A 23,935-nucleotide genomic window follows, 5' to 3' on the forward strand; every position below is an offset into this window, starting at 1 on the left:
ACTTGTTGTATCATTATATTTGGAGTTCAGGAAAGGAACATAATTTTCAGTATAGCTATTTTTTTAATTCTTTTAGCATATCAATAGAATGTTTAGTTGCTTCCTTCACTGTTAATTTCCCCTCTTCTATTTGTGGGCTTCACTATAGAAAAACAGGTTAAGAAATAAATATTTGGTACAGAAATATTTAAACTTATTTAACATATGTATCAATGTGACTTGTTTATTTCTGTTTTTAAAAGTCTTTGTAGCTTTTGTGATTCTTCTGCTTGGTGCATCTTCTATTGAGCAGTTGAGACCATTGATAAGCATTATTCAGTGGCATATGGTCTTAGTCTGACATGCTTTGAAAAGAGTACAGAGTTCTGATAATGAGGATTCTGTGAAAATGGGAAAACCAGCACAACAGATATGCTTTGAGAAGCTATGGGATTTTAGCATCTTGAAACAATATATCATACTCAAAGGGACAGAACTGGGCTGCACAGTCTGTTAGCTCATTCTTGTCCAATCTGGTCTCCTTTCTTTTGGAGCCAGCATTGTCATCAACTTGCTGAATTATATTCTGACTGGAGTGTTCTTTAGGCCCACAGTAATGTATCTACTTAAATGGAATCCTATCTCTCTACAAAAGCTTTCTGAGTATAATAAATTTAAAATATAAAAAAAAAATTCTATTAAGTTAGAGTAAATGGTTCAACAGCTTACATATGTGCCTCGCTTCTATCCGTTAAACAGATCACTCCTCCGAAGTATATAGATCTGTTTCTCTTTTATGTACAATATGGAGGGTGGGGTTTTTTTGGTTTAACTATTAGGTGATCTAACATATTTCAAATGCTATTTATTGGAAAAATACCAGTGCATCACAACAAATATTTATTAAACAAATGCACATTGAAATTGAAACTTCCTGTTGCTTTCATTCATTGTTGTAGTTAGTCATACATAATTCTGTAACATCCCATCTTACCAAAAATTAAGCCTTTCAGCCATATCTTATTTATTTTTGTACAATAAATAATGGGCCTTATATTTACTTAAGTATTCCTAGGGAAATTGAGATGGTAATCCCAATAACTTTTGTGCATTAAATTGAGAAAGATTACTGTTTTGATTTCAAAATCAGTGAAACTTTTTAATTAGACATAATTTAGCACACTGTGTTATATACTGTGATGTTAATACTTCTGCATTGTATAATGAATAATCTGTAATGAGCTTTGAAAAGTGGCAGCACAGTGGTAGGCAAACAGGAAGGAATGAAGAAATATCTATTAAAACATTTACTTTTCAGTATATAAAAATTCCCCTATGATTTTTGTTTGACTTAAGATGCTTTCACTTAAATGAAACCCATTTTACAAAAGAATAACAAAGAAATATGATTCAATAAAATGTATTTTTAAATTCATTCTACTTGAGTAGGACTTCATGTTAAATGATTAACATCTATAAATTTCCCTTTTTGCTGTTCAGAAAGTACAGCTTCATCTCTAGAAACTGATAATAAATGAAGTTGTTTTCCTGTGCTTGCCCTCTTGAGAATTTCAGGGATTTCCCGTTCAGATAGGCAAGGCTCTCCTTTTAATGCATTGATTTATGTGAACATGAGGTGGGAAGAGTGAAAAGCAGCCCCTCTTTCCCCAAACCTCCTATCACGAGGAGCTTTGGTTTTTGATTGTCATGGAACACTATGAGTTATACAGTTTATTTGTACTTATCAAAAAACTGAAAAGTCTATAAAAGTCATTTTAAGAAAACATCAGTTAGTTAATACCTGATAGAATTGACTGAAAATACCGTATGCAGTGAAAATGGCTCAGCATATAATTTGGATACATTTATACAATGGAGTACTACTCAGATATTAGAAACAGTGACTTCATGACATTCTTAGGCAAATGGATGGAACTAGAAAATACCATTCTGAGTGAGGTAACCTTCTCACAAAAGAACACACAAAAGAACACACTGATAAGTGGATATTAGCCCAAAAGCTCAGAATACCCAAGATACAATTCACAGACCACATGAAACTCAAGAAGAAGGAAGACCAAAGTATGGGTGCATCAGTCCTTAGAAGGGAGAACAAAATACTCATGGGAGGAAATTAGGAGATAAAATGTGGAGCAGAAACTGAAGGAAAGGCCATCCAAAGACTGCCCCACCTGGGGATCCATCCCACATACAGACAACAAGCCCGGACACTATTGTGGATGCCAACAAGTTTTTTCTGTCAGGAGCTGGATATAGCTGTCACCTGGGAGGCTCTGCCAGTGCATGACAAATAACAGACAGGGACGCTCTCAGCCAACCATTGAACTGAGCACAGGGTCCCCAATGGAGGAGCTAGAGAAAGGACCCAAGGAGATGAAGTGGTTTGCAGCGCCACAGGAGGAACAACAGCTTGAACCACCCAGTACTACCAGAGCTCCCAGGGATAAAACCATCATCCAAAGAGTCTGCATGGAGGGACCCATGGCTCTAGCAGCATATGTAGCAGAGGATGGTCTTGTCTAGCATCAATGGGAGGAGAGGCCCTGGTCCAGTGTGGGGGAAATGCCAGGCGCAGGGAGGTGGGAGTGAGTGAGTGGGTGGGTGGGGGAACACTCTCCTAGAACCAGGGGGAGGGAGGATCTGATGGGGGGGGGGGTTCCAAGTCAGGGGAACCAGGAAAAGGGATAACATTTGAAAGGTAAATAAAGAAAATAGAAAATAGAAAAAAAAATTAGAAAAGGATATGTTATAGACCAAAGGTTAATGCCCATAAATACAAAGATCTATATCACACCAATGAAAATAGAGAGCTATCACATTTACTAAAGTTAATTCATGAAGGAGATGGGAAAGGAGGAATGAAGAAAAGAAAGAAAATAGCCAGGGAATAAAAGCCTTTTTAGTTTCACTGCTAATCAGAATAATAAGGAATAAGCAAAAAGTAGTCTGATTTTTCTTATGATCAAAAATGTTCAGACCAATATAATTAAAGTTGAGGCCTTTTCTGGGAGAGAAGTTTGAAATAATCATTCTTCAAGTATCTTCAAACCTTTCTTAGCCTTTGGGAAATTTGTATATAAAGCTGTTTGTATATAGTAGCTATCATTACATTGCTCTAATAGGAGAGTTTAAAAGTATGTATCAGATTACTATTATTCTAATTTATACATAAAGAAAGGAAGGCTCAGAGAAGTCATGTGACTTCCTCATTTGATACTAAAGTTCAGTATGAAAGCTTTGTTGGAATAATGTCTGTCTGCTGGATTGTATCAGATAGGTTTTTTTGGTGTGTATATTTTCTCAATTTTAAACACAGATCGAGAAAGGTAAGTATTTTTTAAAATATAATAAGATACTGAACCATTTTAGACAATATTATATCCTTTTATTCTTTAATCATTAAGGGGAGCTTCTGATTATCATGATATCTTTTTCTCTTACTGCATAATATTAAAACGGGTAGTATGGAGAACATGTTTTTACTAAATTTACCCAGATTCAATGAAAATAGTAGAGGTGTTATATATTTATTCCTATATAATGTCATTAAAAGAAAAAAAGCACAGCAGTGTCAATCAAATATAATTGAAATTCCTGAGTCTTTTGAAGCAGATGCATCTTGGATTTTTGCTTGCATTTGCAGATGGACAACATCATTGGAACAATACGAGATTCCAACCTGAAGCTGACTCTAGCTTTTGGAATAGGAATGCATCATGCTGGCCTGCATGAAAGAGACCGAAAAACTGTAGAAGAGTTGTTTGTGAACTGTAAAGTTCAGGTACTTTCCTTTCTGTCCTCCATGAAAACATATTTAAAAGTAACAGAAGTTTTCTTTTACTTAGGTGTGAGACATTATCTTTATCTTTTAGGTTCTTATTGCTACAAGCACATTAGCATGGGGTGTAAACTTTCCAGCACACTTGGTAATTATTAAGGGAACTGAATATTATGATGGAAAGACAAGACGCTATGTGGATTTTCCCATCACAGGTAACTTCCTTACTACAGAGGTATATTGTGCTTGTATTTTAGTCTTAGCAGTTTAGGTTTATATAAATTTAATTTTGAGATTTAATAGCATTTAAGTATCTAATAATCAAGTTAAGAAGTATTAGTTTTCGGTACAAATGTTTAAGAAAATACTGAATTTGTGTATTTTTCAAACTCTTATTAGTACAGGTTAATAATTTTGATTCAGCAGTATTATAATAGATTTCAGAAGCTAGTTTTTAATTATAAATTACTATAAAGGCTCTTATAGATTAAAAACTAAATAATTTTTATTCTCTAGGAGGATGAAAGATAAGAACCAAATAGACTTCTTATCTAGGGGAAACAAATAGACAAATGCCCTATCAGGAGAGGTGTTCCTGTATGGGCTTTGCTTTTCCTTGTTTAATTAAAATAGAGACATTATTTATTTTGTATGTTCATGTATGTATGCGGGCTCATATTGTGGGGTGGTGGGCACACTAGCATTATGTGTGTACATGCAGGTTAATACCAGTTGTCTTTCTCAATCACTCTGCAGTTACTTCCTAAAGCATAGGCTCAGTTATTTACTAAATCACAGACTAAATGAACTCATCTAGTTAGCCAACTCATTTTGAGACTCTGTCTGTGCCTCCTAAGTGCTGAGATACAGGCAGGCTGCCATCCCCTTCAGACTTTTATGTCAGTGCTGGGTCTCAAAACTCATCTTACATCATGTAACTCAAGAGAAATTTATATCACAAATAATGTAATCTACCGTTTTAAGAGTTCAAACTTAAATCATAGTCACTTAATATAAAATTTTGAGTATAGCATATTATATCTAGTGTATATACATATATATATATGTAAATACACACACACACATACATACACATATAAGTTAGGGAATGTATTAGTAATGATCAAAGAAGCACACACATGTTCTTAAGATATACTTTTGACTGTTAATTCTTTCTGTTAGAAGCATGCCCTGATCAATAACTCTACCTCATGCTAAGTGTCACTGCAGAATACCTTTTATTTTCTCTTCCATAGATGTTCTGCAGATGATGGGGCGAGCTGGGAGACCTCAGTTTGATGACCAGGGCAAAGCTGTAATTCTAGTTCATGATATAAAAAAGGATTTTTATAAAAAGTTTCTTTATGAGCCTTTCCCAGTAGAATCAAGGTAAGCTTAGTTTTAAACTAGTATAGAGTTTCATTTTAAAGTAAGTTGGTGTTTTCCTGGTTATATTTCTTTTTAATTAAAAATAAGTTTTGTCATACAATGTTTTGATTATATTCTTTCCCTTTCCCAAATCTTCCCAGATTATCTCCACCTCCCTACCTACCCAACTTCTTGTTCATGCAACCTCTCCTATTCCCCCTCCACTTCTCTGTCTCCCTCAAAATAACCAAAAAAAAAAAAAAAAAAAAAGAACAAAAACAAAACAAAAATGTCTAACAAAGAATCTATTTGCAATTGATATCTCTAGGGAAAATCAGTTTTTATCAATAAAATGACTCTGTATATCACCCACACTCTGAGACAAGCCTGGTGCCTGGAGTAATTGGTCAGCACAAACTCCATGCTTGCCTTTAATTTTTTTGGTGATATGGGATTGTTTAATTTTACTTTGTTTTGCTATTTTTTGTTCTAGTTATGTCTTACCAAAAAATATTAGAAAAACTATGATTATTACTGGAAGACAATGTGCAACTGTGACTATTATCTAAAATAAATATATTGTATGCTCTTAGGGCTCTGTGTCCACTGAACCATTGGCTCTGGCACCAGATGCCCCAGGTTGAATTCTTTCTCTGCCACTTACTCCCTTGGCATTGAGCAATTTGTTTCACTCCTCATTATATGTCAAAGCGGGGCAGGTGATAGCAATTCTAGGTGACTCACATGAATGGATCACATGAATAGAGCTTCGAATTATTATCTGTTATTAGAAAAACAATTATTTTTTGGAGTAATTTGTATTTTCCTTGGCATTTGCTTTAGGTACTTTTCTTTTTTGCAATTAATAATGTTCATAATAAGGAGACATGTTATAACAGTTTATAATGCAGGTCATGAGTAATTTGGCAGCTCTCTTGTAACCCTGTTCTCTCTTCTGGCCTCTAAGTGTGCTGCATTCACATGCATCAATCCTTATGCATGCACACACACATACACACAGGCACTCTTGAAAATAAAGGTAAATCTTTTATTTTTTTTTCTTTTGTTTGTTAGTTTGTTTTATTCTTTAATCATGTTTACAGCCTCGCCATTATCCCCCTCCAGGTCAGCCCTCTGACTGTTCCTCATCTCATTCCACCTCCTCTGTCTCCAAGAGGATGTTCCCTCCCCCCACCTCCACCCTACCAGGCTTCCCCACTCCCTGGGGTTAGGAACCTCTTCTCTCACTGGAGCCAAACCAGGAAGTCGTCTGCTCTGTATGTTTCAAGGGCCTCTTTTCAGCTGGTGTATGTTGCCTAGTTGGTGATTCAGTGTCTGAGAGATCTTGAGGGTCCAGGTTAGTTGAGACTGCTGGCCTTCCTATAGAGTTACCCTCCTCCTCAGCTTCTTCCAGCTTTTCCCTAATACCACCACAGGGGTCCCCAGCTTCTGTCCATTGCTTGGGTATAAGTATCTGCATGTGACATTTTAAGCTGCTTGTTGGGCCTCTTGGATGGCAGCCATGCAAGGCTCCTATCTGTAAGCACACCACAGCATCAGTAACAGTATCAGGACCCAGGGCCTCCCTGTGAGCTAGCTGTCACTGACCCTCCTTTCTCGCAGGCTCTTCTCCATCTCCCTACAGTTCTTTTAGACAGAAACAGTTCTGGGTCAGAGTGTTTGACTGTTGGATGGTAACCCTATTCCTCCACTTGATGCCCTGTCTTTGTATTGGAGCTGGACTCTACAAGTTCCCTCTTCCCACTCTAAGGTATTTCAACTCAGTACCCTTTGGGTCCTGAGAGTCTCTCACTTCCCAGGTTTCTGGTACTTTCTATAAGGTACTTCTTATAGAAACTCCTACCTCTCGAGGTTTCCTGTTTCCGTTCTTTCTGCTGGCCTTCAAGGCTTCAGTCCTGCCCTCCCTGCCCTGCCCAATACCTGATCAAATCTTTTATAAGATAAACATTTATTAAAGATGTCAACAGTCCTAAAGGTTGGTGGTTACCTTTGGTTTGGTGCTTCGAGTAAAATTTATTTTAAAAATTACTTAAACTATCACAATACAAAAGAAAAGTCATCACTATCTAGTCTTTCAAAGCAGTTGAATTCAAAATGTAAAATTTTTTCATAATGAAATCTTCTGACCCAGGTGCTTCACTGTTGAATTCTTTCTAGTATTGAAGGAATAGTAGCAGTCATAAGTGAACATTCTCTTAGTAATAAAAAGGGTAGGATTTTCAGGGTATAGTGGGACACACTTTCAATCCCAGGACTCAGGAGGCAGATGCAAGAAAATCCATGTAAGTTTGAGGCCTCCCTGGTCTACATTAGCATATTTCAGCCAACCATATCTAGACTACATAGTGAGATATCCAGAGACAAAAACTAGTAGATCATGTTTGCATATACCACCATACCTAATAAACAATGCTCTGCTTTTCCAAGCACTTGGTACTCGGCAGGTGAATGGAACCCTGTCTCACCTGCTCCCTTGTACTCTTCCGCATTCTGATGGTAGCATGTCATATGTTCTATTCTTCCCTTGATTCTCATCTTTCTCATAAGTTTCTAACCCTCTTCTTGACAGCCTTTGTTTTATTTTTTTCAGTTAGCCGTTCTTTTCTTTAAAATTGATTGCAAGAATTACCATTTGTTGAGTATTTACCAGATGTCAGGTAGTAGTGATAGCTTTCAGCATATTATTGTACTTAAGTTATACTGGTGAAGTTCTTTATTTCTTTAGTACTCTATGGACTCTGTTCATATGAAAAGTACAACATACTTTTTAACAAGAAAGAAAGAATGTTAGTATATATGTGCTAATTTCTGATGTGTTCCTAAGTCCACAAAATGATGAATTTGTGGTCCTGAATGATGAATTTGTAACAACATTTGATAGTTATCATTAAATAGTATGTAATAATAACTATGTTCAATTGTTATATTAATATATAAATTTAAAAAGCCACTTTTCTATAGCTTAGAACATAAAAATTTGCATCTTGACTGAGTTAAGTAGGTTTTGTTCATTGTGCTTCTTGTCTTTTATTCAATATATAGCTTATTAGGAGTGTTGTCTGACCACTTAAATGCAGAAATAGCTGGAGGTACAATAACATCAAAGCAAGATGCAATGGATTATATCACCTGGACTTACTTTTTCCGACGTCTTATCATGAATCCCAGGTAAGTGTGGTGTTCTGTGAAAGAGCAATTGCAAATTTTATGCAAGGAGAGCACAAGCACTTACAAGAAACTCCAAATTTTGGCATGTTTGTCAGTTCTTGACATTCTAGTGATGCCAGTTTGCCAGAAAATTAAATAATGTCTCATGGGGTCATAGTACAGAACAGCATAATTGATTTATGTTTTTATAATTTTTAAATTGCCACGAGGTAATTTTCCTATGCAGTTGGAAAACAAAACATTGGAAGTCATGAAAAAAATCTTTAGAACTTTGTGGTAGTGACTGTTTTAGGTACAATTGGAGTTCAGAGAAATATAAGAGTATTGTAGTTGGATGAGGGAAGTTTGTAGTATTAACAAGAGCCCTAGAAGAGATGATTGCAGTGTATTTGATTCTATGGGGATAGAAAAGGTATAGTAGAAAAGAAAAGCATTTAGAAGAATATATTCACCCACAGCAGCTCCAATAAACAGGTTTTTCTCCCTTGGGGCTTTTGCTGCCATTGTTGATCCTGTTTGGTATACCTCCCCAGCCATCATAGCCAGCCAGGCTGTGAAAGTCTTAAATATTCCAGTCACATTTCCATAAATGATACATCAACTGATTTTTAGGGTACAAAAAGTATCCATTCTTGACTCCTTATATAGCACATGTGCTTGTTCGTACAAGTAGCTACCTAAATAAATGTTTGAGATAACTCTGGGTACAATATAGCTATCATTACTCTGCAGTACAAGTCTTCTTGGGAAAGTGCTTGCTGGACAGCTATAATGCTCCAAGTTCCAGCCACAATTCTAGCTTATTTTAAGATGCACTAGTCAGGTAAACAAAAGTTTTTGCCTTGCTGTGGTGAGTAAGTCATGCGGGACTGTATAGGCCAAAGCTTTGCCTCTTCATTGTAGGTAAAAGGGACACCACTGCGGGGTTTCAGCAAAGGACATGGGCAGAGTCATTTTGTATCATAAGTTAGATCAGAGTTATAATAATAAATCCTGTCCATGGTTTATATTTCCCTGTTTTTAGATATACATTCTCAGATCCATTTACTTGTTTATTTGGAGGTTAGCAGTTAAGTCTCACCCTAGAGCTCTAATGCTGTTCTGGAGCTCAGCTGTTCTGGAACTCACATGTAGACCAGACTAGTCCCTAACTCACAGAGATACCTTCTGCCTCTGCCTCTATCTCTCCCTGTCTGTCTCTGCCACATACAAAATTAAAACAGTAGATTTAAAAAATATGAAATTTACTATTATGGTTGGTAATTTGTACAAGAGGATATATCCAGGAATACTAGTGTACACCTGTAATCCTATCAATGGGGAGGTGGAGGCCATATTGGCTTACATAGCAAAACTTTCTATTAAAACAATATGAGAAAAAGCAAGCAACAGAGCACAATCACATGCTAAACAGAGCTGGCCTTTCCTCTGGTGGCAACCATCATGTGAACCAAGATGGGTGCATACAAATACATCCAGGAGCTATGGAGGAAGAAGCAGCTTGGTGTGATGCACTTCTTTCTGATGTTCTGCTGCTGAAACTACCACCACCAGGTGGTCTGTACTGCACAGGGTTTCCCAGCTCACCTGCTTAATAAAGCACAAAGGATGAGATTCAAAGCCAGGCAAGTTTATGTCATATTTGTGTCTGCTGTGGTGTCCACAAATGCCAGTTCTCAATAGTGCAACTTATGGCAAGCCTGTCCATGGTGGTGCAATCAGCCAACGTTTGCCCAAAGCCTTCAAAGTCTGCTGCTAAGGAGAGAGCTGGATGACATTTTGAGACTTTGATCAGAGTCCTGATTTTTTTACTGGGTTGGTAAAAATTCCACATATAATACTTGAAGGTTATCATCATGGAATGAATCACATTCCATAAAGTTATCATAAAAAAATCCTGATGCTAGTGGATCACCAAACCAGTCCACATCTGCTGGCTCCAAGAGTCACTGCATTGACAGGGTCACAAATTATACTCACTATAGCGGCTCTCCATGCAGCCTGGAGAATGTGCAATACTCTTCAGCTCCACTGATACACCTAATTAGTTAATTATGTTAATACACCTAATGTTTATAAAATTCATATCCAATAAACAATTAAGAACAGCCATGACTGCTTAAAGGTGGTTTTATCTGTTAAAACTAGTCTGGAGATTATCATGAATCTTTTGTGCAAGTATAGTGCTCAAATTGCAGTAATGTTTGTAGACTACAAGTAATGCTATATTTTGTATCTAATAAACTTACTGTCTGTCTTTGCATTATCTACTTGTGGGATTAAATGTACAGTATTTATACCATGAGATATCCTATTTATAAAATTCTGTAAAAGGACTCCTGAGATTAGCCCTGTAGATGTGTTTGGAGATGGATATGTTAGGTGACAGAACATACAGTTTATTAGGATGATGCAATCTTCTGGTTCACTGAAGTGATTGCTTGCTTGAGTCTTTGATGATTACACATTTTAGATTTTGCTTTTAGAACTGTGTAGAAAAAGAGGCTTTCAAACCTGTTTTTCTCAACATTCATAGAAAACTGATATCAATTACAACCTGAATTTTGAAAATTGACTTGAATCTTCCATTTTCAGAAGCACCAGGTAGACTTTCTGGAAGGCTGTTGTGCTTTGTTGGATCTCTGGGGTATGGGTGTAATGCCCAGTAGTTGGTGTTGACACCTGCGGTGGAGACTGAACACTGCATGGGATGTAGCCCATTTAGGAGGAACATGATGAGATTGTGCTTGGGGCAGGCTATTTCCTTTAGTATTTGTAAACTAGTGATGGATGGCACGTGAGGTTCAAGTGAACGCACAAAAGGCTATGATCACTTTAGTATGCAGCCATTAATGAAGCTTCTAACCACTTAACAAGTGTGGTTGGGTATTTAAAGATCAGTCTTAAGCCAGTCAGTTCATCTTGGGGTTCACTCAACTTGAACCTAAAAAATATAGCAGTTAGTAGTATGATTTCATGTTTACAGTATACCCTCAGGTAGTCCCTGCGGTTATTTGTCGTTGGTATATTATCTGGAGGTTCTTGACCATTCATAGGGTCTATAAATAACACCACATTCTATTTCTTATTATACAATGTCTTAAATAGTTTCCTATAGTTCTTTTCTTAAACTGACTTTTCTTTTAAAATTAAAGGGATTATTTTATTGGTTTACAGAAAATATGCAGACTCAAAGTCTTGAGAACTGGAATTCGTTTCTATTCAGAAAAAAAAAATCATTGTATATAGAGGTTGTTCAATTAAAGTTATAAATGTCTGTTAAAGATGTGGAAAAAATTAAGGTAAAAATAAGAATTAAAATAAGAATGCTTTGTATCAATCACAAGTAAAATCACCAAAAAGTTTTAGTCATTTCCAAAAGCATGCAGGTCACTAAAAACAGTGTCAAAATATATAAAACAAAGAGTGATGGAAATCCAAATTTCTAGTTCAACCAAATAAATTATATTTAATTTCAGCATATCTGTAAAAATAAAAATGATAGATATATATTTTATAAAATACAGTCTTTGAATATCAATTAACAGATTTAAATTATTCTTGTGCATCTTTGTACATGTGCTTTGCAAAAGACTACATAGAGTCATAACAATTTACAAGTAAAATTTGTCATGTCCAAGACCAGAAAGATATAAACAGGCTTCCAAATTTAGTTCAGAAAGCTGCATTCTTGGAGCAGGACAGAGTGCATGTGGACAGAACATCCCTTGCATTAAATGACAGGCCATAAAGTGTTCTGGATTAGGAAGTGGTTTAGCTTTTGGAATATTTGTCTGTGGCTAATGGGATATCCTGGGAAAGGCATCCATATATGACTACAAATTCATTCATACTTCATGCAGATAGTAGACATACAGCCTGGAAGTGATTTCAAGCAAAACTTTTTTTAGTGTTTCTTTACTTTGACCACAGATTGTCACATGACATCAGGTGTGGAATTTTTACTTTGGAACATTCTACAATTTGGGTTTTGTTTTAGGACTATTCCACCTGTACAAACAGAAATAAAAATATTAAGAATGCAGAAAAACGAATCTAATGACTTCAGAACTTAAAACTTATACCAATGAAAGATGAAATTAAAATATTAAATAAACTAGAACAATAAAAAAATACATGTTTTTGATCAAAAGCCAAAAGCACGGATCAATAGATGTTTTGTAGCTTTAAAAATTTTAAGTAAAAAAAAATCAAAAATGAAATACTAGATATTGCTCTCAAGAAGCTACGTAAAGAATAGCAAAATATAGATGACAAAGGGGCTTATAAACATAAAAATTAAAATTAATAAAGTACATAATACAAGTTATTAGTAGTGTTTGTAGAAGTTATTCATACCCAGCAAGCCATTTCAAGGCCTTAACTTCTCACTGCTATCACCTCCCTTTCATGAACAAAGACAGACCCAGGGGACAGGCACTGTGGCCGTCACCCAGCCCAGAGCAGCCGCAGCTCTGGCCCCACCCGTGCATCTCTAGCATATTTGGAGCATTCTACACTTTGGGTTTTGTTTCAGGAACATTCAACCGGTACAAACAGAAAAAGTCCTAGTCCAGAAGATAATCCTCTACTCTTTGGCCACCTCTCTTCTTGGGCCTGCACCACAAAGTGTCCTTTGTGGAAACCGTGCTTGACAGTTTAGGCCAGTTAATGCCTTCCTGCCCTGAACAATGTTTTTAAAAATCTATATACAGCTACATAAAAATAAAAACTATACCCAGAGTATACAGTTAACTTTCTAAACAAATATTGTAAGAAACATTTGTCTATGAATGTTATAAACATTTACCTTTTAAACATTTTTAATTTTAATTTTATATCTACAGGGTAAATTTTAAGATATTTATGTACATCTATATGTTGTCAGATCAGCTCATTTGTCATAATTCATATCCTTCACCTCATACATTTTGTGGTGATAACATTAGAATCTGTTATGTAATTCATTTTTAAATACATATTAACTCAGTCCCCTGCTTTGCAGACCACCAGCTTTCCATGTTCCTAGTAACTAAAACTGCATTGTTTTACCAGGATTCTACCCTTCTGTCTTTACCCTGCCTGTTAAAATCAGCAAACTGCTTTCAGATTCTAAGCACTAGTGCATTGTACCATGCATACTTATTCAGTTTGCTGAGAATACATTTCTTTCTCTTTTCCTTTTCTTTCTTTCTTTCTTTCTTTCTTTCTTTCTTTCTTTCTTCCTTCCTTCCTTCCTTCCTTCCTTCCTTCCTTCCTTCCTTCCTTCCTTCCTTCCTTCCTTCCTTTCTTTCTTTCTTTCTTTCTTTCTTTCTTTCTTTTTCGTATTTGATGTTTGTTTTTTCAAGACAGGGTTTCTCTGTGTAACCCTGGCTGTCCTAAACTTACTCTGTGGTTCAGACTGACCTCAAACTCAGAGAGATCCACCTGCCTCTACCTCCTGAGTGCTGGAATATTTAAAGGTGTGCACTAGCACGTCCAGTCACATTTCATTCTTTTTAAAGGCTGAGAAGTATCTTGTGTATTTGTGCCTCCTATGTAGTGGTTCAACCACTGGCAGGTGTTTGGGTTGTTTTACTTTGTTGGATGTTGTGGAGATACTGAGGTGAACATAACAGCTGGATAATTTGATAAGTTTGTGTTTAGTCTTATGGGAAATTTTCATACTGTTCTCCAAAATAACTTGTACTGATTTATATTCTGACCAACAGTGTGCAAGCAATTCCTTTACTATACATCTCATGACTGGCATTGATTATTTTTTTAGTTATTGTCTCTGTTAAAATCATCAATCTATCCCCAGTGCAAAGGACAAAGACATAATTGTATAGGAAACAGGTAAATTTCTTTAAAAACTACATTTTTTCTCATATTAACAGTTGCATTTTTTCTAATTTTAATTTTTTTCTTAGTGCTTTCTTTCTTCCTGTGGCATAGACTGAAATTTGACATATTTTAGTTGGGAAGGATGTACACATGTAAGCTCACTTCTGTATGTGCTCATGCATTCATGAGTGTGTATGGGATCATGTGGCAGGTTTATTTTTATTTACCCATAGAACAGAAATACTTTTTCCAAAAGATAGTTCTTTGTAGATAAAGAAGAATGACCTGATTATTCTACGTCCCCTTTATTGTACCGCAATAAAGCTAGCCCTACAGCACACTAGCCACTGTTCCTAGCTTCCTGTGTGCCTGCTTATATTCACACATGTATGTAAATACATATGCGTCTATTATATATGTGCGTGTATATACACTCTCATTCAAATGTGTTTAAACACATTGTTTTCATAAAATAGAAACTATTCCAAATTGAGTTTGTGGTTCAATTTGTATTTTCAATTCCAGTGCTTTTAAATATATCTAGGCAAAAATGAGGTCTTTTCAGCTGTCCCCTAGCGCTCTTCCATTATTTGTGTCATTATTACTGCTGCATAATCTGAACATAAAAAACATGGTGTTGTAACAAATGACTTCCCAGCACTGACAGTTACTGCAGTGGCATTTCAGTGCTGATGGGAAATTTCCTAGCAAGCTATCTAGCCAGGTTTACATAAACCAAAGAGGAACTGGCTGCCACTGTTCACATTAAATCCAAACTGCTATAACTTTGTCTCAGCTTCACTTTGCTATAAAACCTTTTTCATTACCAGGTAGGGAAATTTCATCTGTTTTAAAATTAGAAAAAAATGCTGAAGTTTTGTGTATGTAATCTTATTTCTACCTTGATAAAAGCTTTAAAGGATAATATTTTTAAAGTTGTGTTAGGTTTTAATTGTTTAAATTTTATGGACTTTTACATTTTTTATTTCAGAGAGAAGCTTGTTATGACTTTTTCCCAATGGACTGCTAATAGAAGTTAGCTTGTCTCCCCATGTGCTAGATGCTGTCAGGATCAAACTGCCTTTGACTTTCACACTTCTCAGGGGACTAGTAATTGTTGTGTTCAAACAGCCTGTAATTATGATCCCGCTGGCCTTCTCAGTACGCTTCTGGCTATTAGAATCATTAAACAACTCAGCACCTGTTAACAGCATTGTAAATATTCAGCCCAGCTAGTGTGCAGGTTAAGTCCAATATAGAGAAATCTTACAGAACTCAGTCTCATAAATTAGAGATCCTGACAAGTCAATTACTGCAAAACTGCCTTTCTCTGTGAAAGAAATGAAATAGCATGCTGATAAAAGGTAGGCTTTCTGTTTGTAGCAGACACAGATAATGACTTGATGATTGAATACAGTGAGCATGAAACTACAGTCTGCCTGTTAGCTGTAATTAAACACTTCTGTAAAAATCGATGTTTAAATAACCAGTAAATTATAAATTTGTACTGTAGAGAGTACATGAAAACAGGCCTTTTTAGTTAGCTGCCACATGCTTTTTCAAGCTCGTAAAGTGATTATTGAAAGTAATATATGTTTGTACTTTGGTTAGAAACTGGGATAACAACGTTCTCTCAGGAAGAGTGGGAACATGTTGTGCAGTCAGTCAGACCATCAGGATATTTTAACTCTCAACATATTATGCATCCAAAAACATAATTATTTTACATTTACATTGTCTCACAAATAGTGTATCTGAATTTATGGAATATCAGTAACAACTTTAGACACTTCCCTTTAGAACAAGGTGATTGCTCAATGGTTGGTTTGTGAATAATCTTTTGTTAGGTAATTTATATTATTATAGACAGCATAAATTTGATGAAAGATTTTGTTTTAGCAATTGATTTTTTTAAAATAGTTACAAAGTGTTTGACTTATCTGGATGAAATTCTCAAAAATAATTAGAAGGAAATTTCACCACAAAAACAAAATTGCAATGAATAAGTAACATAAAACAAAATATAGTAAATGAAGCAAAATCAATACTGAATCAATTAAGGAGATTTAAAACTGATGTCTTTAAGTATGTTTACAGCTAATATTTTTATAGTATAAAGTAGCAAGTCCGCATTGCACTTAAATATTTAGGATAAGAATTAGTAGTGATACAAAACAAAATCTATGATCTTTTTTCATTATATATCCTAATAAAATTATAAATAAAAGTGAAATTTTAATTTTTCTTTTGTGATGATATTGTTTTCTATAAATTGTATTGCATGAAGTATGTTTTCCTAACTAAATACCATAAATTAATCATTTCCCAAGATAAAAGACATAGTTCCTGACTTTTTTTAATGCTTCTTTTCATTTCCACATAGACTTATGATGTAAATATGAGCACTTTATATACATTAGTAATTTTTATTTTTTATTAGATATATTCTTTATTTACATTTCAAATGTCCCCTTTCCTGGTCACATCCCTCTCACCGAAAATCCCATAACCCATCTCCCCTCTATCTGTTCCCTACCCATCCCACTCCTGCTTCCCTGTCCTGGTGTTATTCCCCCTATACTGCAGCAATTAAATGAATTATAAATAATATTATAAATAATATTGTTTATAATTCGTTTTATGTCTTCATTGAAAATCTTTGCATTGAGCTTCATGACAAAGGTTATTTGTTTGAACAGCAGTACCTCTTCCATGAAAAGAAAGAGTATTTTACTAAGCAAAATCTAGCCTTTTACTGGTCATTCCACGGTGAAGACATGGGTGAGTGTAGACATTTCAAATCGTAGTGTCCTATGAATGTCAGTAGAGAGACACTGTAGTGTTCATCATTTTCACTAACTTCTCTTTCTATTTAAAATATATGCTCACATGGTTTTAATTCTTCACTCAAATTTTTAAAATAAGGGTTTTTTTTAAAGTTTTTTTTTTTTTTTTTTTTTTTTTTTTTAAGTACAATGTAGCTGTCGTCAGACACACCAGAAGAGGGCATCGGATCCCATTACAGATGGTTGTGAGCCACCATGTGTTTGCTGGGAATTGATCTCAGGACCTCTAGAAGAGCAGCCAGTGCTCTTAACCACTGAGCCACCTAGCCCTGTAAAATAAGTTTTAACTTACATAGAAATTGAAAATGCCTCCCACAAAGAGTCATCTTTGCAGTGTTTCTCCATCTCTCTGTGGAGATTTCATATGGGCCTCTTTCATTTGAGATTGCAGATGGTTGTTTTGTTTTGTTTTGTTTTGTTTCCAATCCTATTCAAACACTGAAGCTACCTTTTTAGTGAAAAGAGTCTGTAAGTCTCAAGACAACTTTTAATTCCACTCTTGTCATTTGAATAAAAGATAGGTAGACTACTACAGAGATTCTCCATACTGATTCCAGTGGAGTGCACTGGCAGGAATTAGGAGGTTGCCATGATGGTTCATGTAACCTTCATGCTTTAGATTTCTTCCCAGGTACAAACAAAACTCCTTGTGGTCAGGGATTTGCCTTTCATTGTTGCAGTGAAAAAATGAATGGTCAGATGAATTAATCTGTTCTTACAGCTTTCATTTGGAAACTATGCAGGGCCAGACCCTTTGTGTTTTCTGTGCATTGCAAGATATAATGCTTAATTTTAGCTTGATGACTTTCCTTTTGGGCATCAGAATAGTATTTGTTGCATAACACTAGGGGAAAAAAAATCTCAAAATTTTCTAGACCTCATATACCAATAAGATCAGTAGTTCTGATTGTTTTGTAAAGTTGTTAATGGGAGAGAGAGTAGGAGAGGGAAAGGGGCAGAGAGAGAGAGCATATGTGTGTGTTCGTACATGAATACATATGTGTATATTATATGTGATATCAGCCAAACTTTGCATTTTCTATTCTCTAAATTTAGTACCTAAGGCTACTTTGGAATAGAAGTAATAACGAGCTTAGTGTAAGAAAGTGTTTTCTCATACAAATATTTTAATCCTGTGCTGATGATGTAGTCAGCATTTAATGAAAGTTAGCAAATATTTACGTCTTCATTACATAATTCTATACTTTTCATTTTGGCCTTTACTTATAATAAATACATCATTATTTTCTTAAGATTCATTATTTAAAAGAGTACAAAACAAAAATAGAAAGTTTTTTTTCATCTTATACCATTTTAACTATCTATGTTACTTATTTGTGATTCATTATCTTTCTCATTGGTGTTAGTAAATTTTAGTTTTTGGACCTTTGACCTTCAAAATGGGAATGTTAATTGTGGTTGTTTTAATTTTTCATTATGTTTTTTATTTGCTGTAAATTCGTGCTTTTAAAGTTCTGGAAACGTAAAGCTGATTTGACAATTCTAGCAGACACACCTTGAAACTGACCATGCTTTCTTCCTAGCTACTACAACCTGGGCGATGTCAGCCAGGACTCCATAAACAAGTTCCTGTCGCATCTGATTGGGCAGTGTCTGGTTGAGTTGGAGCTTTCCCACTGCATTGAAGTTGGAGAGGTATGACTTCTGACCCAGCTCCCTGCTACAGTAGGACACACGGAGCTTGTGCTATCCAAATTTGCAACAAATCAGTGGCAGGAGCAACCACAGTGTAAATGTTTACTCTGAGCAGTGTGAGCCTCCACTCTCTGTCTCACTTGCCTTATTTTATCTTTTTTACAATAGGATAATCGCAGCATTGAACCACTGACATGTGGCCGAATTGCCTCCTATTACTATTTGAAGCACAAAACAGTCAAAATGTTCAAGGACCGTTTGAAACCTGACTGCAGCACTGAAGACTTGCTGTCAATTCTGAGTGTGAGTTTTATACTACTGTGATGTTTGTATTTATATTTCATACCTTCTCTTATAATTTAAACCTTAAGTGTTTCCAGTTCTGAAAATTTACCTGAGAGTCTTCAGGATGGTCTTTCTTCTTTCAAACAAGATTTCTTCCCCTTTTTGTATAGGATAATCTTTCAACAAATATGACCATATGACTCATACAGACCAGGGTCCTCCTGAGTAGAATGAGTGCTGTTGATATATGAGCCAAAATTAGTGGCTTATTTTGCACTGTCCAGAGCAAACCTAGTAACTTTTCCTCTAGCTGAGATTGAAAACTTGCTGTTTATTTGGGTGGTTCTTCTGGAATACTAACTCTGTTGTTACTAAAGAGGCTTTATTTAATCATATTGTTCCTTTTCATAAGGAACAATATGATTAAATTCTGTTTCAAATTAATGCTAAGAAAGCTCTTTAATCCCCTATGCCCATATTCCCATCGCTTACTTACCAAAAAGAAAAAGTTGCCAGTATGTATCATGTATACATCTATCTACTATATGCTTCTGTCTCCATTTTCCCCAAAAAACTAAAACCTAAATTTAATGAACCCTGTAAAAGGTGGGAGGTGAGAGGTGTCTTATTTTGCCTGCAAGTTGCTGGCCAGTGGGCTCCAGGGATCCACCTATCTCTGTCTCCATGTGCTAGGGTTACAGGTGTGTGCCACCCTGTCTGGCTCTTTATGCAGATGAATGGTATCCAAGTGAAGTTCTTGGTGCTTATATAGCAGGAACTTTACCTTCTGGTCCATATCTCCAACCCACTATAGTATTTTCTTAAGTCTAATTTTGTCCATGATGAAATTCTCTCACTTCTGGGGCTAAAGAGGTGGTTCAGCAGTTAAGAACACCGGCTGATCTTCCAATGAACACAAGTTCCTAGTACATACATCAGGCAGCTTATAATTTCATGAAACTTAAACTCCAGAGACTCCAACACTTTTTTCTACACTCTGAGGGCATACATTTACAGAAAAAAAGTCACATAAATCAATAGTGTGTTTGTGGGTACACAAGTAACTGTATAGATTGAGCAGTTTATATTTATTTAGGGATTTATTCATACATATATGTAATAATTAAAAATAGAGGCATGAAATATAAGAGAGCAAAGGGAGAGGTGCATGGGAATAATTCGTAGGAGGACAGGAAAGGGGAAAAACAACATAATTTTATTTTAAAACATAAAACTTTAAAATGTAAAATTTGAAAAAATTAATCCTTTTTTTAATGAAAGAAAAATTTTAAGTTTTAAGCTATACATATTTGCCCTTTTGTTTTATTCAAAACAAAAATTATATTATTGAATTTTTCCTCCTTTCTCAGAAATATTGCAGTATTGTTATTCGCAAAGCAGGGTCAATTTTGACATGTTTCTAGGTGTTCAAAGATGACCATAGGATGAAAAATAATATCAAAACATTGGCTCACAAAAATTTTTAAAAGCATATGACCATTCAGTTATTATCAAGGAGGTTTCTTAATTGTTTTTAGACGTTTTCCCTCCTGTTGGAGAAGATAATTATGAAGACAGGCTCAGCCATATGTCCATCTTCATAAAATAAGTTGGAGTTCATATCATCTATGTAATTAATTACGTATTTCTTTCTACTTTTATGAAGAAATAGAATTTCTTGTTGACTAGGAATATAATTACTTTATTGCCTTTGTAGTATTTACGAAAAACGAATCCTTTCTTTAGAATCAAAACATTTAACCAGGTCCATCTTATCTTATCCTTTGTCTCAGAATTTTTAGAACATAAACCTTCCACTTTTCAGTATCGCATATAGGAAGATTGTCATGATTGATCAAAAACAAATCCACATCTTAGTCCCATTTGTATCTTCTACTTCCTACCCGCTGTCCTTTTCCTCTTGTATCAGGGTGGTTGGGATGAGCCCAGTAGTCTTCACAATGACATATCATCACATTTCCCCAAAGTATATAAGCAAAAGGAAGTTTCTGAGTTTGAATGTGACACTAAATTCTTCTATTTAATATAGTAAATAATAGTAAATAAGTTTAACAGAAAGAGATTGCCTAGGTATATTAAAAAATGTTCACTATATGTATTTTTCCCTCCATGGTCACTTTTTTAATGGTCCGTGTGTGTGTGTGTGTGTGTGTGTGTGTGTGTGTGTGTGTGTGTGTATTTAGAGAGTGTGAGGGCCTTGTGATCAGGATATAAAATTTTAGGCATTACCAATGAACTTCCTCATGCGCAGATGATCTTTGGTCTGTGGCTGAGTGACAATAGACATAGATCAGCACACTGGTTATCTGGGGAAAAAATGTAAACATACGTAGTCTGTCCTCCAAGTTAATCTCTTCTACTGGGGATATTTGCTGTTAATATCTCATGTTCAGAGGATGTTTAAGAGAAACCAAATGGCCAAAAGTCAGTGATTAAAGCCTAACAATGTGGGTTGTGGGTCACTGTATGGGTTTTCTGCACAGAAGCACTTTTACTCTTGAGATGTGTTCATAATTGGGAAGTGATTCCATCAGATCTTAACTTGTATAAAGTCAGGTCATCACTTCTGTTGAGAAACATTGTAGACCAAAGATGAATACACTCAAGTGTGAGAATAAGTCCACTGCCAGTGAATCATCCCATTTGGTCTTTGTGGGACTTGGTTTATTTCTCAACAGACCAGGGAAGGCAGGGATACAGGTGTCAGGATTAGACCAGCCTGGGCATGTGCATGTCTTTCCTGTCTCTTTACCTTGTAGGTGCTTAGGAATATTTTTACTCTTCAGAATGGTCCGCAGTTTTCTCTTTGGAGTGTTGAAGCCTATAATATGTCCTATGATAATTTCTGCTGATTAATTATATCATTCTGTCAAAAGCATTACTCTAACACTGTTAAGAAATATACCCTTTTGCTGTCTTTTTCTTGTAACTCGTCTTGAGACTGTTGCTTGCTTCTCTTTCCCAGACCTTGGCTGATTGCCTTGCACTCCCATTGCGGGTATAATGGGAGACTGTTCTCCTCACTAATCTTATTCTATAATAGGAATACATTTGTTTAAATTCTGTCTGTCAAATAAAAAACTAGATTTTTGAGTGCTTACTATATGATTTGCACTTACATACATTATTTCAACAAGCTTTAACAACTTCATATAGTATAATCATATAAGTAATGAATGTCACAGTAGTAAGTTTCTTTATAACCCATACAAAATAGTTCCACAGAGCTCTCCCCAATACTTACCTTTGTTTTCTAGACACATTTCACTTTATCCTGTGGGCCATTTCTATCAATAAAAAAATTAAAATATTAAATGTTAACATCATGTACCTTTAAAAAATAAATTAGTTAGTTTTAAAGTCATATATGATCTTAAAACCTAGATTGTAAGTATTGAATACAAATGTTACTCACCGGCAAAAATAATCATTTCAGAATTCCTTGTTGAAAACATATATTTGAAGTTTTAAACCATCTGATGCTATTTTTAAAAGTCTGGGTATTTTATAAGAACCCTCGCCAAGTCTTTTTTAACACCATGAATTAATAAGCTTCATAATTAAGGCAGCTGCTTCACACCTCTATTGTTAACCAGTGACATTACATCTGTCCTGCTCCATTGATGCCCTCCTCCCACTGATTGAAGCATTTAGCAGTTTTGGCAACAGGGATTACATAGATTGTAGTTAGTAGTCTAATTATGTATAAGTGAAAATCCTGAGGGAAAAGTGCATTTCAAACGTAATTTGAAGAATCTCTTAATGATGCTGGCACAACTCCAGAGCAGAAAGTGTCCATGGTCATGGCCCAGCAGGGTCACCTTTGATGTGTTTCTAGGTGTTTAGACATTAACCTATTTAGAAACAGCAGTGCAAATGGAAGGTTTCAAAGTTGTAGAATCTGTTTCAACATATTTTTTACTAGGTACTTCCTTAGTGTATTAATAGCTGAGAGAAAGTAAAATATATTCTAAATGTACTTAAGGACTTTCAGATTTTCACAGTTTTTTTTAATGTAAGAATTATTTGTCTATTTGTGTTCTCATAACTGTAAAAAATATGGAATTATGCTTCTATATCAAATATCCAGTACAATTAATTTTTGTTTATATCAAGCAAGGGATTATATGCATATATGTCAGATACACAATATGTAAACAAATAATATAGAAAATAAAAAAAGAAAAGAAAATATGGGTGGATGGAAGGAAAGACAGCTGCATTCAGCACAGAAGATACTCCATGGTCACAGTGGACTGCACATCGTAAGCTTTTCTCCTCCTCTCCCCAACTTTGTGCTTTGGTTCCCTGGAAATAAAAATCCTGTGGGTCCTTCCCCCACAGATTGATATAACCAACCCTATGTAATTATAGTAATTTATGACTTCCAAAGGAATATGCAATATTTTATTTTATCTACATGTGACATGCTGGTGTGGTAAGCAATGAGAGAAAAGAAAGTCAGCAGTTTAGGGTATGTTACTAATGTGTTTCTTCTACACACACACACATACACACACACACACACACACACACACACACGTCCTGTAAGTAACAGTCTAATTTTAATTTCCTATGTTCCACAAGAGTGATGATATTGAAGAGGAGTCAAGCTGATTTGCATATTACAGCATTCGGGAGGATGGGGAAAAAAGTTTGTGACTCTTTTTGAATAGCAGATATTAGAATATTGGGTAAAAGAACAGATTTCTTACATTAAAATATAGCAATTTCAGTTTTTTCAAGTTTCAGAACAACACAGCATATATATCAGTGAATTCTTAGATTTGTCAGTACTACTTTCTTTAAAGCCAAATGAATGTATTACCATGGCCAGTGAATAACGCTTTCAAAAATAGAGCATCAAAATACTTGGATCTTGTCATTTTTGTAGCTAAAAATCTTTGGTATCAAATCACAAAAACATCTTTCTCCAATTTATAAAGCAAGTAGAAAAATAATTTTA

At 35.3% G+C, this 23,935-nt stretch overlaps 1 protein-coding gene across 1 annotated transcript in view; it reads left to right on the plus strand.

The window, feature by feature from the left end:
• Ascc3 (activating signal cointegrator 1 complex subunit 3) overlaps positions 1-23,935 on the plus strand; it is a 269,368-nt gene that overhangs the window by 169,005 nt on the left and 76,428 nt on the right. Inside the window, exons 31-36 of the mRNA XM_052163239.1 lie at positions 3,644-3,781; positions 3,873-3,993; positions 5,035-5,167; positions 8,210-8,335; positions 18,552-18,663; positions 18,832-18,966. Of these exons, the coding sequence (XP_052019199.1) occupies positions 3,644-3,781; positions 3,873-3,993; positions 5,035-5,167; positions 8,210-8,335; positions 18,552-18,663; positions 18,832-18,966 (765 nt within the window). The remainder of the gene's footprint in view (positions 1-3,643; positions 3,782-3,872; positions 3,994-5,034; positions 5,168-8,209; positions 8,336-18,551; positions 18,664-18,831; positions 18,967-23,935) is intronic.

The sequence above is a fragment of the Apodemus sylvaticus genome, chromosome 19 (assembly GCF_947179515.1).
Source record: "Apodemus sylvaticus chromosome 19, mApoSyl1.1, whole genome shotgun sequence".
Classification (NCBI taxonomy): domain Eukaryota; kingdom Metazoa; phylum Chordata; class Mammalia; order Rodentia; family Muridae; genus Apodemus; species Apodemus sylvaticus.